The sequence below is a fragment of the Lepus europaeus genome, chromosome 18 (genome assembly GCF_033115175.1).
Source record: "Lepus europaeus isolate LE1 chromosome 18, mLepTim1.pri, whole genome shotgun sequence".
In the NCBI taxonomy this organism is placed as follows: domain Eukaryota; kingdom Metazoa; phylum Chordata; class Mammalia; order Lagomorpha; family Leporidae; genus Lepus; species Lepus europaeus.
In genome coordinates, this window is record NC_084844.1 from 5,639,427 (window position 1) to 5,658,522 (window position 19,096).

The following is a 19,096-nucleotide window of genomic DNA, read 5'->3' on the forward strand; positions in this document are numbered from 1 at the left end:
GGACAGGGCTGGGGCAGACCCCTCCTGGCTGAGGACCAAGGCTGTCCCAGCCCCACAGCCCTGCCAGGGGGACTGCTCCTTCCCACCAGGCCCAGAGTGGCAGTTCTGTCCTTGGGAACAAACAGGAAGCCTGAATGTAATTGATCAAACAAACAGGGTTTATGGCAGCAGGGGAGAGCTGTTGAACCCTGCCTGGCAGCTAATTAATGAGGTCGTTAGGAGACAGGTGTGGGGGGGCGGGGCTGCCTGCTGAACTGAGCTGGGAGGAGCTGCCTGCCAGAGGCCCACCCCTGAGTCCTGCTGGCAGAGAGGGGCGCCCCTCTCCCAACTCCCCAGTCTCAGGCGTTTGCTCTGGTGCCCTAAGAGAGGAGCTGGGGCGGGGACGCTGCTAGCCTCCTGGGGTGTTCCCCTGGTGGTTAAGGCAGGGGCCAGGCCGGCACGTGGGCGTCAGATCCTGCGTCCAGTCCCCAGACTGGGCTGTAGGCAGTGCCCGCCCCTCGGGGGAGCAGGAGGAGGCGCTGGGAGCCCCAGGCTGGTCTCGGCAGCTGTTGGAATGGAGCACCTGTGCTGCCTTCCCCCAACACCGAGCCCCTGCCGGCCTTGACACCTCGGGGTTCTGCTGCCTCAGGCCCCCAGGTAGACCTCCACCAGCCCCCCCACAGAGTGCATCCGGTAGAAGACCCCCAGGGGCAGGCCCAAGTTGACGATGGTGAACCAGGTCCGGTAGCCATAGAAATCTTTTTCCAGCCCGTTCTCGAACTCGGGGTGGACGCCAAACGCCGGCATCACCCACAGCTGTGGGGGGGGGGGTGGAGAGTGAGTGGGGGAGGAGCCCACCCCCAACCCCCACCGAGCCAGGCCCTCAGCTCAGGTGGCCAGGACCTGTGCTTCCTCTGGCGCCGACCCCACCCATCATTACCCACCCACCTGGTTTCAGAGCAAGCTCCTCTCCCCACCCCCATGTGGCCCCACAGCACAGAACACCTAGGGCTCTTCCTGGCTTTGCCTGGAGCCAGCCTGACCTGCATGGGCTCCTGAGACCCCAGGCTGCCACCCACACAGTGCCTGCAGGAAGTCCCCGTGTGCACAGTGGGCTGGCAAGCTGGGCTGCCCCTCTCTGCTCATTGCAACCTCCCCGCCCCAGCTCCCAGCCCCTCTCCAAAGTCTACCCCTTCCTCGAGGTCCAGACCAAAGCCCCTGAAGCCTTCCTCGGCGCCTCGGGCCCACGCTTCCTCCCCCGAGCTCCTAACGCGACTTGTTTTCTGGCTAGACCGGGGCACTTACATCCATCAGCCGCGTTTGCAGCGGGCTGGGGATTTGGGGTCCGATAAGCCCTCGGTTGTCCCGGCAATGCCACTCACAGGCTAGGGGACATTGTGCAGGTCACACAGCCCAAGCCTCAGCTGTCCAATAGTGACAGTGACAGTGCCCACTGCCCCGGGTCCCTCTGATGGCTCCAGGGGTGGCGATGCTGCCTGGAGAGGTGGTCCCAGGTCTTAGCATCCGTCATCGCCAGCATCTTCCACTAGGGATTCCTGCTGTCTCTTCCTTTGGCTGAATTCCATTGAGGATAAACTCAGTGGTCCTTCTCTAACCAGTTCCCTGGCTTAGGTTTGCCTGGAAGGGGCCCCTCGGCTCTGTGCTTGGCACAGTCGTGCCAGGCAGCCTGCAGGGAGCTGGGTGGGGGTGCGGGGGACATTCCCTGTCCTCAGGCAGCATCCCACTCTCCAGAAAGCTGCACGTGACCTTGATCCAGCCCTTCCTGCGCGAGGCGGTCTGGAGGCCCCCGGCCAGCACCAGCGCACACGCGTCCCCCAGTCACTCACCGTGATATTGCACAGGATGAGAAAGAGGGAGATCTCTTTGAGCGCCCGCCGCTTCCAGTTGAGGTGGCTGTAGGAGTGGATGTAGGCCAGCGAGGCCCGGTGCAGGTCCTGGCTCAGCGACAGCAGGGAGCCCCTCCGGGGAGGCTCTGCCCCCTGCTTCTCCGCCAGGCCCGTGGGAGCCGCCTCCCAGAGGGGGCGCCGGTGCAGGCCCTCGATGATGAAGAGGTTCTGGGCGATGTGCTGCAAGATGAGCAGCAGCGAGTAGGCCAGGATGAGCCGGTTGAGCAGCTGGTGGGGGTCCGTGGCCACGATGGCCACGATGGAGAAGTAGGAGATGCCCATCTGGCCCAGCGCGGCGCCCATCAGCAGCACCACGTCCAGGCTGCGCGTGGGGTTCTTGAGCGTGTCCAGCTCCCGCTGCTCCAGCCCGTGGATGGCTGTGCCCGCCAGGCACGCCAGGCTCATGGCGGGCAGCACAGCCACGTAGTAGGCGTAATAGAGGGTGAAGTACTGGCGGGCCATGGCAGGGCCGCTGGCCTCGATCTGGAAGACCACGAAGATGCTTACTCCCGCCACCAGGGCCAGCAGGCCCAGCAGCGGCCCGAAGATGGCCCCGTGCAGGCGGAAGGAGGGGGAGCCGGGGTGGGCGCCGGGGTGGGGCGCCAGGCGGCGGCCTACGTTCTTCCATATGACGTAGAGCACGGCACAGCAGATCAGACAGCACTCGGTGCCGAAGGGGTACAGCATCAGGTAGCCCTTCCGGAAGACCTCGCACACCGTGGCATTCACACAGAGACAGACGCTCGTCTCGTTGCCTGGGAGGGGCAGGGCGGGGTGGGGGAGGGGACGGACACTCAGGTGGGCCCTGCTCTGCAGCACCCAGCCAGCTGCTCATTTTACAGCTGTAGAAACTGAGGCCCAGCCATAGAGACTGGGAATCACACAAAATCATCCCTATACGGAGACTCAAACATTCAGTCGTGGGGGCCTGGTGATGTGGCTCAGTGGATTAAGCTGTCGCCTGCAATGCTGAGCGCCCATTCAATCCCAGCTGCTCCGCTTCTGATCCAGCTCCCTGCTAATGGCCTGGGAAAGCAGTGGAGGATGGCCCAAGTGCTTGGGCCCCTGCAACCCATGTGGGAGACCCGGATGGAGCTCCTGGCTCCTGGCTTTGGCCTGGCCCAGTCCTAGCTGTTGTGGCCATTTGGGCAGTGAACCAGTGGATGGGAGATCAATCTCTCTCCCTCAACTCTGCCTTTCAAATAAATAAGTTTTTAAAAAAATAAGTTTGCCTTTCAAATAAATAAGTCTTTAAAAAAATTGGGGTGCCCAGCTTACATAAGGCCCTTAAACACGACGTCCTTGTGCCAAATGTCACCTCCACAAACTGCCCGCTGGCACCAGGGCAGAGCTGGGTTACGACGCTGGGGGACGTGGCTGCTGTACCTGCAGCTGTAGGAGCAATCAGATGGCAGCGCCTCCGACCAGGTGCCTTCAAAGCACACAGCGTCACCTGGGAAGTGCCAGTGCCACAAATCTAACCTGGATCCAGCACTTCCAATTCCTGGGGACAGGGGGGTGTGGGGGACAGAAACCACTGCTGAGAGACAACTGACACGTCGCAGTGTCATTAGGAAGAGACAAGAGATCCACCGAATGCATAGTGTGTTTGAACAGGCTGAATGGCTGTTTTACAGCACGCTGGGCAGAGCGGGACACGGGCTGATAGAGAAGCCGGGGTCACGTTAAGGGATTGTATTAGCAATTATGGTAACACCGTGGTAACATAAGAAAATGATTTATTTTTATTTGAAAGGCAGAGTGACACAGGCAGAGAGAGAGAGAGAGAGAGAGAGAGAGAGAAATAGAGAGATCTTCCACCTGCTGGTTCACTTCCCGAGCAGCTAGGGGTAGGCCAGGCTGAGCCGGCATGCATTGCCTCCCTGGTGCATCGGCAGGAACCTGGGTCGGAAGCTTGGTGGACTTGACCCAGCCGCTCTGTCTGCTATGGGTTGTGGAAGTTCCAAGTGGCGGCTTAACTCACCGCAGCACCATATCCGCCCCAATGGGCTTATTTTTAAAGAGATGCATACCAAAGTGTTTTGATGTGAATTGCCTTCATTTCTGTAATTTAAGTCTTCAGAAAAAAAACCCACGAAAATGTGGCAAATGTTAGCAACTATCATAATTAGATCACGGGTATAACCTGCTCTTCAGCTGTGTCCTTGGACTGTTTCTCTAAGCCTCTCCGTGATGGGGCGGGTGTCCAGCCTAGTGGTTAACACACGGGCAGGGAGCCCACATCTACATCAGACGCCTGGGCCCATGCCCAGCTCTGGCTCCGGACTGCAGCTTCCTGCTCGTGCAAACTCTGGGAGGCAGCGGGTGGGGCTCAAGTGGCTGGGTTCCCGCTACCCGCGTGGGATTGCGTTCCCAGCTCCTGGCTTGAACCAGCGGATAAATAGGATCTCTCTCTCTCTCTCTCTCTCTCTCTCTCTCTCCTCTCTCTCTCTCTCCTCTCTCTCCTCTCTCTCTTCCTCTCCCTCTCTCCCTATCAAATTAAAACAAAATCCATGATGTCACTCGAAAAAAATTCTCTCCGCACAGCTTTTCTGAGAAATGTCAGCAGAGCATGAAGAACGCCAGAGCGGCCACTCACCATGATTTATGCCATGGGTGTGAGAGTGCGTGACTGGGCCGGGAAGGTCTGGCTACACGCAGGTCAGGTCGGTGCCACCCCCGGGGTCAGGGCAGGGCAGGGGTGTGGGCAGCAGGAATCCCATTGCGCCTATGGGCTGTGGCCTCCAAGGGGTGGGCTGTGTGTGTGGGGGGCTGGGCATGGGCAATGTGGGGAGCCTGTTCTCACCAGAAGCCTGGCCCCCCTCAGTCTAGGCACTGAAACTCCCACTGGGAAAACTTTCCTGTGAGCCCTGCAGGTTTCTCAGCTTCTTGCAAGGGAATCACAAACAGCACGGGCGAGGTACATCCCTGCCCGGCTCATCGGGGCTGGCTGGGCAGGACTGGTGCAGGGCGCCAGCACCTGGTGGCCCGGCACGGGGGCCTCCACCGACTGCAAGTGCTTAACCAGAATCCGGCTCAGAGTTTGCTCTCAACTCTGTAACTCCCCGAGCCTCATCTGTGTGAGGGAGTGTCGTTTGTGTGTGGGTGTGAGTCTGTATGTGGGTGTGTCTATGTGTGTGTGTGTGAGCGTGTATACATATGAGTGTGTATACGTATGTGCATGGATGTGTGTGTCTATGTATGTGTGCATATATGTGTATGAGTGTGTATGTGTGTACATGTGTGTGACTGTGTATACATATGTGTGTATGAGTGTGTGTGAGAGTGTGTATGTGTGTGTGAGTGTGTGTACATGTGTGTGACTGTGTATATGTATGTGTGTATGAGTGTGTATGTGTGTGAGTGTGTGTGTACATGTGTGTGACTGTGTATACATATGTGTGTGTCTATGTGTGTGTATGAGTGTGTGTCTATGTGTGTGACTGTGTATACTTGTGTGTGTCTATGTATGTGTGCATATATGTGTATGAGTGTGTATGTATGTGTGTGTGAGTGTGTGTACATGTGTGACTGTGTATATGTGTGTGTATGTGTATGTATGAGTGTGTGTGTGAGTGTGTCTATGTGTGTGACTGTGTATACTTTTGTGTGTATGTATGTGTATGTGTGTGTGAGTATGTGTACATGTGTGTGACTGTGTATACGTATGTGTGTCTATGAGTGTGTGTGAGTGTGTCTATGTGTGTGACTGTGTATACTTGTGTGTGTATGTATGTGTATGTGTGTGTATGTGTACATGTGTGTGACTGTGTATACGTATGTGTGTCTATGAGTGTGTGTGAGTGTGTCTATGTGTGTGACTGTGTATACTTGTGTGTGTATGTATGTGTGTGTCTATGTGTGTGTGTATGAGTGTGTGTTTGAGTGTGTGTGTTCGGGAGGAGGTCTGCTCTCCCGTCTGTACCTGTGTGCTCTTCCATGAGGGTGTTGAGCTCGGCCTCAATCTCGCGGTGCATGGAGTCGTTGGTCACAGCCAGAATCCACAGCAGCAGGTTGGTGGCCAGGGTCAGCATCAGGCCACACCTGGGGGAAGGGCCACACCCGCTCACACACCTGGCGCAGCTCTGCGGCTGCTCAGTTGGCACCGTGGACAGCCATGGGGGCGGCCACTCACTCCCAGGGCCAAGGCTGATTGGGCATTAGGACTCCCGGAGAGGCAGCCCTGGGGTCTCTGGGGGACCCATCCCAGATTGACTCACAGCCCCAGGACCTCCGTGACCACAGACGGGAGACAGAGAGCCCTGGGAGGGCTCAGAGGGGGCTCGGGGGGGGGGGGGCGTCTTACCTGGTGAAGTTGGTCTGGACCTGAACACAGTCCTTACAATGTTTCAAGAGCACCCAGGTCTGAAAGAGACAGTGCCTTGAGCCCTGGGGTTGGGGCTTGGGTGGGGGTGGGATGCGTGCCCGGCTGCCCGCGAGCATTTACGATGGGAGGCCAGCGAGGAAGGCAGCGTGGGGGCCTCGGCCCTCACATCTCCCGGCTGTGCCGTGTGCAGCCTGCAGCGAGGTATCTGGGCTCTGGGCAGGGTCTAAGTGCCCGCTGCTTTGTAGATGCAAGAGCTGTTTAGAATCCACGCATCGTGTCCTCATGACTGTTCATGACCGTTTTGAAGGCTCTCACGGTAATGGTAGCTATTCTTACGTCTGCGCCGCAGAGACACATGGGAGTGTGGCTGCCGGCACCGGGGCCATGTGGGTGTGGGCACGCGGAACGGGATATTTGCATAGGCACCGGGGCACGTCTATACCCTGGGCAGTGTGGATTCCCTCCCGCTGCTGTCCCCAGGGGCTGGGGTGGGGCTTGCTCGAGGCGTGGGTGGCAGGGGCATGGGGAGGCGGTCACCTGCACGCCCATGAAGACGATCTCGATCACGGGGAAGATGACCTCCAGCTGGGACTTGCAGTGGCTGTGGCTCACGTAGTAGCCCACTTGGAAGACGTTGAGGCAGACGGTACAGCTGCCGAACAGCACCAGGGAGCCTGGCGGGGCCAGGCGGGGGCATTGGTGCCTCCCCGGCCCTCCCCGGCCCCGTCTCCTCCTCCCCAGCCCTTCTCCATGCCCCCAGCCCCCAACACTCACCCCGTACCCAGATGGGGCCGGCGTGAGGGTCCCGGTAGAGCACGGCGTGAGGCCGGCGGGTGGTGCCCACCGCGTAATAGAGCAGCCAGAGCAGGGAGAGGGCCTTGAGGGCCGCCAGCAGGATCCACACGTCGCCCAGCGTGACGGCTACGCTGTTGAAGATCATGCTGCAGATGAAGGCCCCGCCCAGGAACACCACGTTGAGGGCCAGGAGCCCCGAGAAGAGCTGCCCGGCTTTCTGCGCCAGCCGGTCCCGCCGCAGTAGCAGTGACAGATACAGCGCCAGCCAGGACTTCCGCCGAGTGGAGTCTGGGGCCTCTGGCTGCTCAACCCGCGTGTCCACTCCAGGCTCCCGAGCTTCGGGAAGGGGCATGGGCAGAGCCTCCGCAGCAGGGACTGGAGATGGAGACAGGGTGCTGGGTTGGCTGCCAGGCTAACCTGGGTTCGATTCCACTCCTGCTCCTAACTGCTGTGTGGTCCAGAGCAAGTGTCCCAACCTCTCTGGTTGGGACGCTAGAAATGACAGCAGCTGCCCCACACAGACTGGGAGATACTGAAACCCTTTGTTCTCCACGTAAACATAACAGATTATGTCCTCTGGCTAGAGGCCCCCCCTTCAGTGGGGTCACCCCAATTCCTGACGCAGTGCCTGATCCTACGCTGGGACATTAGGTCTCAAGGGAGCCAGGCAGAGTACCTAGCAGCAGGCAGTCCTCACCCCGGGCGGCTCGCGCCCTGCTGACTTCAGGGCGAGGACACAGGTGTGGAGAAGGAGCCGGAAGCTGAGTCTGAGCTCCCGGGTGAGGATGCTGAGAGCTGGAGCAACTCTGTTACAGTGTATCTGTTACAGTGTATCCGCGTGGACACAAAGCTGCTTCTAAAGTGCCCAGCTGATCCCCAGCAGGTTCCCAGGAGGGATCTCCCCGCAGGTGCTGACATTGGGAGCGGTACCCTTTGTGTTGCCTTCAATGATGTAGTTTTTGTTAAAAAAATAACATATTACTTATGTAATTATATTTAATTTTTAACCACACTGACGTTTAGGGGAAAAGTTCTGGGGTTGACTGGCAATGTCCCTCCCCCACGTGGCTCAGGCCACACTCTCGCCCTATGGGGTGTCCATCCCGCTCTAGCTCCGCCAAGCCTGCCCCACCGCCCCGTCGCTTGGCCGACTCCAGCTGTTCTTCAGGATGCGACAGAGACCACACTTCCTCTAAGTGTTCTCCCCCAGGCCCCCGCAGCAAGCCAGGGGCCCTCTCCCTGCACCCCAGCCAGTTGCCAGCGTGCTTTGCTGTCTCTCCCTTTAGACCCCCAGCTCCAGGGACTTCGCACTGTCCCTCTCTGTGGCCACCAGAAGACCCTGCCACGCTGGACCCTGAGACCCCGCCTCTGCAGGCCCCCCACTTGCCCATGTGCACCTGCACAGTGGTTCTACCTTGCACGTTCTCTGGGGCAGGTGGAGTAACGTAACGCATGTCTCTCTCCAAGAATGGATGGCGTCCTCCCCTTTCCCAGCCCACCCTGGCATCCTTGCCCAAGTTCTACCCCCTTCCTGTTCAGCTCCAGGCACCCGTCTCCTCCTCCCATCCCCCAGGCCTAACCGCAGGCTCCACATTCCTCCTGTGGGCTCCTGGGTCCTGCCAGCCCTCCTGGAACCGGCTGTTCCTCCTGCCTCGCCCCCAGCCAGGGTCTTCACCACCCTTTCTACCCCCTCTGCCCCAGCCTGCTGGTGGCCACTTTCCTGGCCTCTCCCCTCCGCCCAGAGTGGGTGTGTGCTGTGTGGCTTGTGGTGGGTGTGGCTGGCTCGCCAAGGCCAGCACCACCTTCAGGGCAGAGACCCAGTCCTGCGTAACTCCGATGGCCACCAAAGCTACCACGGACGTGGCACTTACACTTACCCAGGGTCTGCCGGCCGACTCTGGCCAGTGCTGGGGCCGTTTCAGCACCAGGGCTGTGGACAGAGACCCTTCCCGTTTAACCCTTTCCATCCCTGTGCCGCTGAAAAGACTTTCCCCAGCGCCTCTGTTTTCCTCCCAGGCTCCCCCGCCCAGGTTGTACAAGGCCAAGGCTCCCAGGGACGCCTCCTTGTTCCTCTTCTGCCAGCCCTGGTGGCTCCACCTTGTTTTTCCCAGAACCCGCCCCTGCCCTAGTGAGTGGCTGAGTGCCCAGGTCCCACTGCTCTCTACCTCTGTGGTCACGGGCAAGCTACTCAGACTCTAGGTGCCTCAGTGTTCTGATCCATACAATGGATCTGGAGCTGTGGACCAGGAGTTCCTGATGCATAAGCGGGCACTACTATTAATTTATTGAATGAATAGAAGAAGGAATGAATGCATAGTGCCTCTTTGTCAGACTAAATGATTTAATACACGCCCAGCACACGGGAAGCACTGTTAGCTAATCACGTGTTTTCTTCCAGTTCTTTGGAGGGCCTGGAGACACTGGTGGAGTCGGGGTTTCTGGGGGATTTCAGGGGCCCCTTTGGCTCCACCTGCCGGCCTGGGGAGTGCAGCCTAGAGGTACACGGTCCTTGGTCCTCTCTCTCCAGAGTCCTCTCACCCTTAATATTCCCGTCTCCCACCCTGGGCTCCAACCCTGCGGCAGCCCCCAGCAGAGCTGTCAAATTCGGTTCCCACGGGACAGGATGGGGGGGTGCATGTAGGGGTCACGGGAAGAGAATGAGGGTGAGGGTCCCCCGGAACTGACGCAGAGGAGTCCGCCGGCCCCCAGCACGCCCCTCAGCGAGACGCCAGGGCCAAGGGAGGGCCCGGACACCAAACTGGTTTGCGGGCTAGAGGCGGGCGCTGCCGCGGAGCCGTCGGGGCACAGTGGGCTGCTGAGCCCGGACTCAGGATCTCCTGCCCAGGCCCCCGAGGAGCTGGGGGGCTGGGGGCCTGGGCGGGGAGCTTCAGGCAGCTGTCGGGGTTTGGCTCCTTCCTGGCCCCAGCGCTCCCTCTCGGCTTTGTGGAGCCGGCCCGGACGGGGCGCGCCCTGCTGACCTCTGCGGGCGGAAGGGAGATGCGGGTGAGGAGCCCGGTTGGGGTGAGGGGCGCACAGGGCCCGCGCCCAGCGTCGAAAGGAGCCGGCCCTCTGCCCGGGTCACTCCGGCTCCCGTCCCGAGCTGGGGGCCGAGTCTAAATACCGGGGGTGGGCTCCCCGGAAAGGCAGAGCCAGCAGCCCGCGGGCGCCCCAGCCTCGGCGCCAGGGACCTTACCTGAGGCCTGGACAGTCATCCCCACCGTCTTGCCCCAGGCTGCGGGCGCAGCGCCTACCGTGCGTCCAGGGGAGGCTCGGGCGCCCGGACCGACCGACGGCCCCGTGCGACTGCGCAGCCTCCGCTCGGGCTCCACTGCCCATCGATTTTTCTGTTGACTTTGGGAATCTTATTAATCCCTCGTTAATTACTGTGTCGGGGGCTCGGGCCGGGGCGGCCAATGGCGAGGTCGCCGGGCGGGTGGGCGGGGCCGGAGGCGGGGCAGCCGGGCCCTGTGCTCCAGCCCGCCCAGCTTCGCCCGGGCCCTCGGGGTGCGATGTCTTCGGCCCTCAGTACAGAGCCTGCTAGGCCCAGGTCACACTGTCCCCTGGAGGCCAGGCTGGGGATGGACGGCCTGAGCGCCTGGTCTGGGCCGCCTCTTCCTGTCCCCTGCCTAGCAGCCCGCAGGGATACAGCCTCAAAGGGCCCCTTGCTGTCTCTTACAGCAAAGATGGACTTGGGGGAGGAAGAGACAGGGCCAGCGCCCACTCTGACAAGGCAGGAGGCAGCCCCCGGGGCCTGGAGGCCCGCCCAGCCCATCTTGAGGACAAGGTCCAGGCAGGATTTCCTTTGCTCGCCGTGCGACTGCTACCAGCTGTCCCCAGAGTGCCATCTGCTCCCAACCCAGGGGCCGCCGAGCGCCTCCCCTGCCAGGACTCCGGCTGCCACCGGCTCCTCCTCATCCCGATTGCCTCCTTTCCCACCCTGCAACCTTCGCCGGGCCGGCCCTCGTGAGCACTTCTCTGCACCTGTGGGCCCTGGGGGAGGCCCAGGCGTGGGTGGTCTGAGTCCCCCACGTCCTGTCCAGCTCGCGCTGCCCCCTGCCTGTCCGTGCCCTCGGCCTGGGTTCCTGCAATCCGTAACTTGAAGGGGGAAGAAAGTAGCCACCCGGGAAGCAAGGCTCTGGCTCTCTGTAGCTGTGTGACCTTTCCCAGGTCACTGCCTCTCCGGGTTCCTGCCTCCTTCTTTGTGAAATGTGGACAATGGACTAGGCCGGCCCCGCCCACCTCTCTCGTGTCATGGAATAAATTACGAGTACACGTGTGTGTCACCTGGAGATAAAGGGGAAGGGAAGGCGGCGGTCTGGAAGCTCCCAGCCTCGCCCAGCCTCCGAGTTACCCACTTTTTTTCTGGCCTACAATTTGGACTTGGCTCAACCACTGAAAATCTCCAGGGGGTGCTCCTGGCTCTGACCCCCAAGATCCTCTTCTGTGGGCATCTCAGAAGACGAGACGTGGGGGTCAGGGGGTGAATCGCAGGTTTATTGGTGCCCAGCTCCAGGCACAGCGTACTGCCCAGGTCACAGCGCAGATGAGGGATAGAGCCCCAGCCGGCACCCCCAGCCCTCGCCTCTCCCGGGACAGCTGCAGGAGTCACCTCACCACGCTGGGGCATCTGGACAAGGCTTGATTGTGATTTAAAAACTCATCCTGGAAAAAAAAATAACTTTGGTGCAAATTCCACTGCGAGGCCAGTAGGGGCTGGGTGGTGCTGTGGTTCCGGGACTGCCAGCCTGGGGTTCCCTCCTGGAGCGGCTCTGAGTGGGCCCAGGAGCCGGCGAGCTCCGCCAAGGGCTTCAGGACAGCACGTAGACCTCCAGCAGGCTGGAGACGGCGTGCATGCGGTAGAAGATGCCAAAAGGCAGGCAGATGTTGACGATGGCCGCCCAGAGCGAGTAGCCGTAGAAGTCCACTTCCACCGTGTTGCTGAAGTGAGGGCGCGCCCCAAAGGCCGGCATGATCCACAGCTGTGCGGAGAAGGAAGGGGAAGGTGTCAGACCCGGCCGGGGATGGCCCCGGGGGTCACTTCCGCAGGCCTTGCAGGTGGGAATCCCAGCCTCGCGGTTCTGTGGGCAGACAGGGCTGGGAGTCACCACGTGGGGGCCTCCAGCGTCTTGGACAGGTTCCTGCGCTCTGAGGCACAGTGTTCCCCAGCTGAACTTGCCCACTGCTTGCTAGGGATCCCCCCTGTGGTCGCCTCTCCCACCAGCCCTCTCGCTGACCCACTTGTGGGATCGAAGTTTCTACAGATGGTGGAAAAATGAGGTGGGAAGGGCCGACCGGCAGCTGAAGAGCTGTGCGCCCAGGGGTGCTGGCGGTGGGACCAGCAGGCCCCCTGCCCACGTCTGGTTGAAGCTGAAATCCTGCTTTATCTCCAACCGTGCGCTCACAAGATTCAGCTGTGGGGTTAGGAGGCGGTGAGTTAAGGCTTCTAGACTGGACTCCCCCTTCCCCGGCCCCAGGCCACTGTGTCCCTGGGCACACAGCCCCGGCTGCAGCCTGCTTCTGCCCTGTTGGAGGTGATGGGGCTCAGGTACCTGGAATAGGAGCAGCCTCCGGCCAGCTGGCTTGTGTAGGGCCTGGCGCCAAAGCTGGCCCAAGCCACCATGGGGTTTTGAGCCTCAATATCTCTGGTAAGGCCAGGTGCCTCTCCTGGTCTCCCATGGGGTGCAGGGCCCAAGGACTTGGACCATCCTCCACTGCCTTCCCGGGCCATAGTAGAGAGCTGGCCTGGAAGAGGGGCAACCGGGACAGAATCTGGCGCCCCAACCGGGACTAGAACCCGGTGTGCCGGCGCCGCAAGGCGGAGGATTAGCCTGTTAAGCCACGGCGCCAGCCACCTTTTGTTTTTTAATTAAAGAAACGGACTTTGCTGGGAGGCTCCTGCCCGGGGTCACAGCACTTGTATGGGAGGACCTGTCCGTTGGTCACAGGGGCCATTGGTGCATTGAGAAGGGGAGGGGGTACCCTGGGCTGTTCCTCTGTGTTGGGGGACCCTCAGCCTGTCTTCTCTGGAGATGTCCGAAAGGGCTGTTCTCAGTGTTTCTCCTCGGGGTGCCCAGCCTTCCCTCAGTATCTGCACGCGCCCGAATCCACAGGTGCTGGAGTCCCTTATACACAACGGCGTAGGAGACGATAAATCACCTCCAGACACCGCCTACGCCAGACACGCGATGTCAACAGCTGTGCCGACTGTTCGGGGAACACTGCTGAGCCACGGAGCCTGTCTGTGTGCAGTAGAGATGCACAGATCTCTGTCCGGATCTTTTCCTTCCCAGGTTGATTGAACCCTGGGCTGCAGAACCTGCCTCCCCACCTGGGCACGTGTTTCCCTGTTGGGGGTCATTTCTACACTGGGGCGCCTCCACGTTGGGTTGCAGCCACACTGGGAATGTTTCTCTGCTGGGGGGGCTTTCTGCCTTAGGGGTGTTCCCGGCAGAGTGCGATTGTGACTGGGCGAATTCCCTTGCTCCTAGCAGTGGGCTCTGCGGAGTCCCTGGGGAGGGGGCTGCTGTTGTAGCCTCTGTGCCCCCCCACCCCCCGCCCCAGCAGGCCACCACTGCTCTCTGCTAACAGATCCTCACACTTAGGCCGCTCTCTGCTACTTCCTGACGCTGCTCCAATTATTCTGAGCAGGCAGGTCACAAGTTCCCAGGAGCAGTCACACCTCCCACCTGGGGGTGAGGGCCCCCCCAGCAGCTCTCAGCTCCCTCTCACCTCCTCCCAGCCCCCATGCCAGCATGCCCTGGGACCCCTCCAGCTCTACCGGCTGTGTAGAAGCTGGAAGACTGGGATTTCATTCCCTCTGTGTGCCCTGGGATGCTGCTAGCCCACCGGCCCCCTCTGAACCTGCTCCTTGGAGAGCCCAATGGGTAAGACAGAGATGGCTAAGCAAGGCAGGGACCTGCAAACGCAGGCTTCCCCAGCCTCCTCTTCTTCCCCACGCCCACCCCCCCCCCCACGGGCTACTCACAATGACATTGCATAGCAGGAGAAACAGAGAAATGTCTTTGAGGCATCGGCGTCTCCAGTGGCCCCTGGGGGCCAAGATCATGGTCACTGCTTCTGGAGGGCCCGCTGGGCTGGGGTTGGCCAGGCTGGGGGTGGGTGGGCAGCCAGGCAAAGCGTGCAGGGCGTCCAGGTTGGCAAAGGTGAGGCCTTGGCAGGGCTCCTTGGGGGGTGTATGGGGGCGCTCGGCCCCGGGCGGTCCCCGGTGCAGGCTCTCGATGATGAACACGTTCTGGAAGGTGTGCTGGGCGATCATGAGCAGGGCGTGGGCCAGGTTGAGCCCCGCCAACAGGTCCCGGGGGGTGCCCACCACCACGGCCACAATCGAGTAGTAGGAGATAGCATACTGGCCCAGGGCGGCCCCCATCAGCAGGGCTACGTCCAGCGTGCGGGTGGGGTTCTTGTGGTGGTCCATGGCGCGCCGGTCGAAACGGTAGATGACCGAGCCGCTCAGGCTGACCAGGGTCATGAGCCCCAGGCAGACGATGTTGAAGCTGTAGTAGGTGACCAGGGCCTGCTGGGTGCGGCCCCCCTCCCCGCTCACCTGGACCTCATAGATGATGAAGACGGCCAGCCCCACCACAAAGAGCAGCAGGCCCAGGATCGGGCCGGCGAAGAAGGTTTCCCAGAAGAGACTGACGCGGGAGGGGCCGTGGCCGTGGCTGTGGCCGTGGGGGGCGGCCAGCAGCCTGCCGACGTTCTTCCACATGACGTAGAGCATGGTGGAGGCGAAGAGGCTGTACTCGATGTTGAAGGGGTACAGGTAAAAGTACCCCTGCTGAAAGACCTGGCAGACGGACGTGCTGCAGGAACAGGTTGTGTCTCCCACCCGCTCCACTGTGGAGAGAGAGGGACACGGGGCCGGCTGCGGGAGCGGCCTCGCCCCTGGCCGTGACCTTTGTGAAGGCAGAGTCTCTCTCTGCCACACTCGGCACTGTATCCCAAATGCCTGGCACAGGCGTTCCTCCCACAAATGTTCAGTGAGCACCTACTATGTGCCAGAGACCACAGGACACACCACCGCTCAATTAAAACAGCCTCTGAGCTTGAGATGCCCCCTCGCCCCGCCCATAGCAACTGCAGCTCCCTGGGACAGACGAGACCTGGCTCGCTGAGCAGGGAGGGGGTCCCTTGGGAGCTCCTACAGTGTGCGCCTCCTCAGAGCTCTCCCCACTTCTGACCCAGCCCGGACAGCCAGCTGCTGCGGCTAGGCTGACCCGAGACCTCTGTCACTTGGGTTTGCGTCCCCCTGAAAGGGATCTTGACTGGATGCTCCAGTGTGCTTTGGAGGCCTCTTGGGCTGGACCAGTATCTCTCTGGACCCTCAGGCCTGTCCTAGCTGGCTTTTCAGATGTAGAAATGGGGGCGCGATGGGAGAAGTGACTCGCAATGGCAGAACTGGAGCAAACCACCTGACTCCCCACCCCAAGGCGGGTGTCTCCCCGGTGGGCTCCCCTTGGGAGTTGATGCTCTCCCCGTTACTCCTGGCCCAGGCATCCTCTATTTGCAAGGTGGCCCTGGAGCAGTCATTTGGGGTCGAGCTGTCCCATGCTTTCTGTCCCTGGCTGCTGCCACGCTCAGGGTTAGGGTGTGTGTGTGTCCCAGTCATCCAGTCTGGCCCTGGCTAGTAGAAGGCTCCAGAAAAGTCCAGAGAGCTAGGACCTGAAAGCCACAGACCCCATTCTTCTCTACAGTAGCGTGTTGGTTAAAAGCAAAGACAAAACTGAACAACGGCGCTTCCGTCTCTCCGGCCCTGTGACCTGGGGCAAGCTGCTCTCTGTGCGTGTAAAATGCATGCACTAACAGTCCCCGTCTCCCAGGGGGCGCTGTGGGGCCTGGCAGCGACACAGAGCTCAGGGAGTCGCGACTGTCGCTGTGCTGTCCCTCCCAGACCCTCCCACCTGACCCCACACTTCCACCTGAGACCTACTCTGCCTCCCTGCCCCTTCTCCAGCCGGGTCATCCCTGGAGGCCAGGGCGCTGCAGGCGAGATGGAGACCTGGACAGTGGGGCCATGGCTGTGCCCTCAGGGATGAGAAGATGACCCTGGGACTCCTCCCTGTCCCTTGTCACCTACACCCAGACTTCAGAGGCACAGCCGGATGAGGCTCCACCTTTGCCCCCGTGTTCTTGGGTTGGCGTGGGAGGCCGACTCTATGGAGCCACACAGCACCCGGCCCAGGGCCCGGTGGGGGAGAACTCACGGTCAGGGGCGAGGCGGGTGTAGCTGGTGTTGCCGTGAGAGCTGCCGTAGGAGTGGGCCTGGTGCACGGATTCATCCACCACGGCTGCCATCCAGATGGCCAGGTTGGTGGTGAGCGTGAACATGAGTCCGAACCTGCGGTGGGAGCCCCACGGGGCTGGTGAGTCTTGGGCTTGTGTGGGGACCCCTGGCTCTCCTGAGAGATGGTGATGAGAAAGGAGAAAGTAGCTGGGCCCCTCCCTGTGTGAACAGGGAAGCTGAGTTTGGATGCCCCCCCAGGAGAGGGCCACAGTGTGTCCAGGGCTCAGGCTGCCCCACTCTAGTGGGACAAAGCGAGGGGGTCGTGGCTGGGACCCCACCCAAGCCGGAGAGCGAGTGGGGCGGGCAGGGGCACAGCAGGTGGACACTGAGCTGTGGCTCTCACCGGGTCAGGTCCAGGTGGACATGGACACAGTCCTTGGCGGAGACCCAGAGGAAGTAAGTCTGCATCGGGAGAGAGAGTGAGGGTCATTACTCCATGTCGGCTGAGCTGCGGCGTCCCCGTCCGCACCCGTGCCCAGGTCACGTTCTCTCTGCCCCAGGAGCGCGTGCCCTCACTCGCCAAGTGTATTTTAGTTTTGCAAAAGGAGACCAGAGGTGTCCTCTCCATCCAGTCTCCAGCACAGTTGCACAAAGTAGTGATTCTCTGTTCTTTGAAGGTTTGCAAAATTGCACCTGTGAATCTCCCCGGTCTTGGGGGATTTGAGGGTGAGGGGAATGAAGCCCAGAAACTTCTTGGCTGCCTACTTATTTGCTCCTGGGAGCAAGGCCAGCTTCAGGCTGGGGCTTGTTCGGGGCAGAAAGAGTCGGCATCCCGGGCCTGTCCTGCTGCCTTGCTGCCCGGCCAGGCGTGGCCCCCGTGGGGCTGCCCAGAATCCCTGCTGTGGGGTGTGTGCAGGCTCGTAGCTTCAAACCCGTAAAATGTGAAAGTCTGAAGCCAGTCTGCACCTGTGTGCAGCCGTGGAAGCCCCAGGCAGCGGGGCGGGGGGGGGGGGGGCGCCCATCATGCGGTCACTCTGGTCGTGATCCAGGCTGGGGTCCCTTCTGGTCCCAGGCAAGACCAGTCCCACCTCAGCTCAGTCAGCAGAGCTTGCGAAGTGCCATTGAGGCAGCCGAGGAAAACGGGCCTGAACCCACGCGAAAGACCACAGTGCCAGCACCCCTTCCTTCCGGTCAAGATACAGAATACGGGAGGCGAGGGACGGCTGCAGCAGGCAGAATGCCCCGAGGCCTGCATGCCCTGCAGGAGCGCCTGGGGTCGCGTCCTGCTCCTCCTTCCTATTGCTGCACATTCTGGGAGGGAGCAGGTCATGGCTCTAGTGGTTGTGCCCTTGCCACCTGCGTGGGAGACCCAGATGGCGTTCTGGGCTCCTGGCTTTAGCTTGGCTGAGCCCTGGCTGTCGCAGGCATTTGGGGACTGAACCAGCGGAGGGAAGATCTCTGCCTCCCTTTCACATTAATAAACAGTAACATTTTAAAAATAAGAAGAAGAAAAACAAGCCATGCAGAACATGGGAGCCGTGGCTGAAGCCAAGGCAGCATGCCCGCAGCAGGACGCTGGGCTGAGACAGGTGCCCTCAGGGGGCATCCAAGGAGGGCAGGCCAGGTTCCAGGAGAGAGGCCGGCTGTTTCGACTCACACCTCCCAGGTGGTAGCTACTGGCGGGCTTAGGTTGAAGGGAAGTTGCGGGGCCCAGAGGAGAAGCTCACACTTGGATATCGCCTCAGTAGGAAGTGCTTCCACTTCTACAGTCCCACTCCCCGGCTTAGTTAACTGCTCAGGGTGGAAGGGGGAGTGGGGCTCAGGTCTCCTGGCACTTCGCCAGTGCTGGCTCGGTCACCCTGCACGCAGGGTCGCCCTCCCACCCACCTGGAGGATGACAAACACAGCCTGGATGAGTGGGTGCAGGATCTTGATGGCCGACTGGCACTCGAAGAAACTGGAGTAGTAGCCGGTCTTGAAGACGTCCATGACGAGGGTGCAGGTCCCGAACAGCACCAGCCCGCCTGCGGATCAGGGGTCAGAGAGACAGGAGAGAGGGCGGGTAGAGCTGAGGACCGGTGGGGATGCAGGTGGATCGCACGGTGGCCGGCCGGCCGGCTGCGGGATGGATGGAGTGGAGGGGGGGCAGGTGGATGGAAGCCCAGGGGATGACTGGCTGGGTGGCTGAGCGTAGGAGTGGGTCCCACCGAGCCCCCTCTCCTTGGGGATCCATAGAGAAGGGGGAGGGCCCTGGACGGGCACTTTGGCACCGTTCTCATCGGTTCCCTGATCTCCCTCCAACTCTCCGTGCCTGACCCTTTCTCCAGTATCTGGACAGGGCACAGAGGCCCCCCCATCATCACCACCAATCCGCGCGGTCCACCGCTCCTCCAGGCCCCTTTACCTCGCTCGTCTCCAACCGTCCCCCCACGGGAACTGGGGAGCTCACCACCTCTGCCCTCCCTCCCGCCCAGGGCCCCAGCCCCCGCGTCTGCCGCACCGCCGCGGGCACCTCGGAGCCAGATGGGGCCGGCGTGCGCGTCCAGGTAGGGGACGGCGTCGGGGCAGCGCGCGGTGCGCAGGAGGTAGAAGAGAATCCAGAGCGAGGCCAGCAGCATCATGGCGGTGAGCAGCGCGAACACGTCGGTGTCGTACACGGCCACCTTGTTGAAGGCGCCGCCGCTGACCAGCGTGCAGGCCAGCAGCAGCACGTTGACGGCCAGCAGCACCGACAGCAGGCGGCCGCCCTTCTTCCACACCTCGCGGGGGCCCGCGCGCAGCGCCGGCGGGCGCTCCTTGGGGCCCGAGGCCGGCTCCTCCGACATGGCGGGGGCGACCCGAGGA

The 19,096-nt window shown here is 61.3% G+C and overlaps 2 protein-coding genes across 2 annotated transcripts; both read right to left on the reverse strand.

Moving 5' to 3' along the window:
- Positions 1-595: 595 nt before the first annotated feature.
- OTOP3 (otopetrin 3) lies at positions 596-7,360 on the reverse strand. Its single transcript, XM_062216199.1, has 6 exons — positions 6,988-7,360; positions 6,751-6,887; positions 6,193-6,251; positions 5,812-5,930; positions 1,827-2,641; positions 596-795 (listed from the first exon to the last, which is right to left on the reverse strand). The coding sequence occupies exons 1-6, from the start codon at positions 7,358-7,360 to the stop codon at positions 625-627; spliced, it is 1,674 nt and encodes a 557-aa protein (XP_062072183.1). The 3' UTR covers positions 596-624.
- A 4,456-nt stretch (positions 7,361-11,816) lies between these two features.
- Positions 11,817-19,077, reverse strand: OTOP2 (otopetrin 2). The gene is made up of 7 exons (XM_062175348.1): positions 18,765-19,077; positions 18,140-18,276; positions 16,656-16,714; positions 16,233-16,366; positions 16,034-16,053; positions 13,994-14,860; positions 11,817-11,987 (listed from the first exon to the last, which is right to left on the reverse strand). The coding sequence occupies exons 1-7, from the start codon at positions 19,075-19,077 to the stop codon at positions 11,817-11,819; spliced, it is 1,701 nt and encodes a 566-aa protein (XP_062031332.1).
- Between the last annotated feature and the right edge of the window lie 19 nt (positions 19,078-19,096).

What these genes read in the sequence shown, in the direction of transcription:
- OTOP3 (XM_062216199.1), bottom strand. Translation starts at nt 7,360, where the DNA reads ATGCCCCTTCCCGAAGCTCGGGAGCCTGGAGTGGACACGCGGGTTGAG. An exon ending in CCTCATGGAAGAGCACACAG is followed by an intron (nt 2,642 to 5,811) that starts GTACAGACGGGA and finishes TGCCCCTCCCAG; the next exon opens with GCAACGAGACGAGCGTCTGT. An exon ending in TCATCCTGTGCAATATCACG is followed by an intron (nt 796 to 1,826) that starts GTGAGTGACTGG and finishes CCCCCCCCACAG; the next exon opens with CTGTGGGTGATGCCGGCGTT.
- OTOP2 (XM_062175348.1), bottom strand. Translation starts at nt 19,077, where the DNA reads ATGTCGGAGGAGCCGGCCTCGGGCCCCAAGGAGCGCCCGCCGGCGCTG. An exon ending in CACCCGCCTCGCCCCTGACC is followed by an intron (nt 16,054 to 16,232) that starts GTGAGTTCTCCC and finishes CTCATCCCTGAG; the next exon opens with GGCACAGCCATGGCCCCACT. An exon ending in GGCACAGCCATGGCCCCACT is followed by an intron (nt 14,861 to 16,033) that starts GTCCAGGTCTCC and finishes TCCACAGTGGAG; the next exon opens with CGGGTGGGAGACACAACCTG.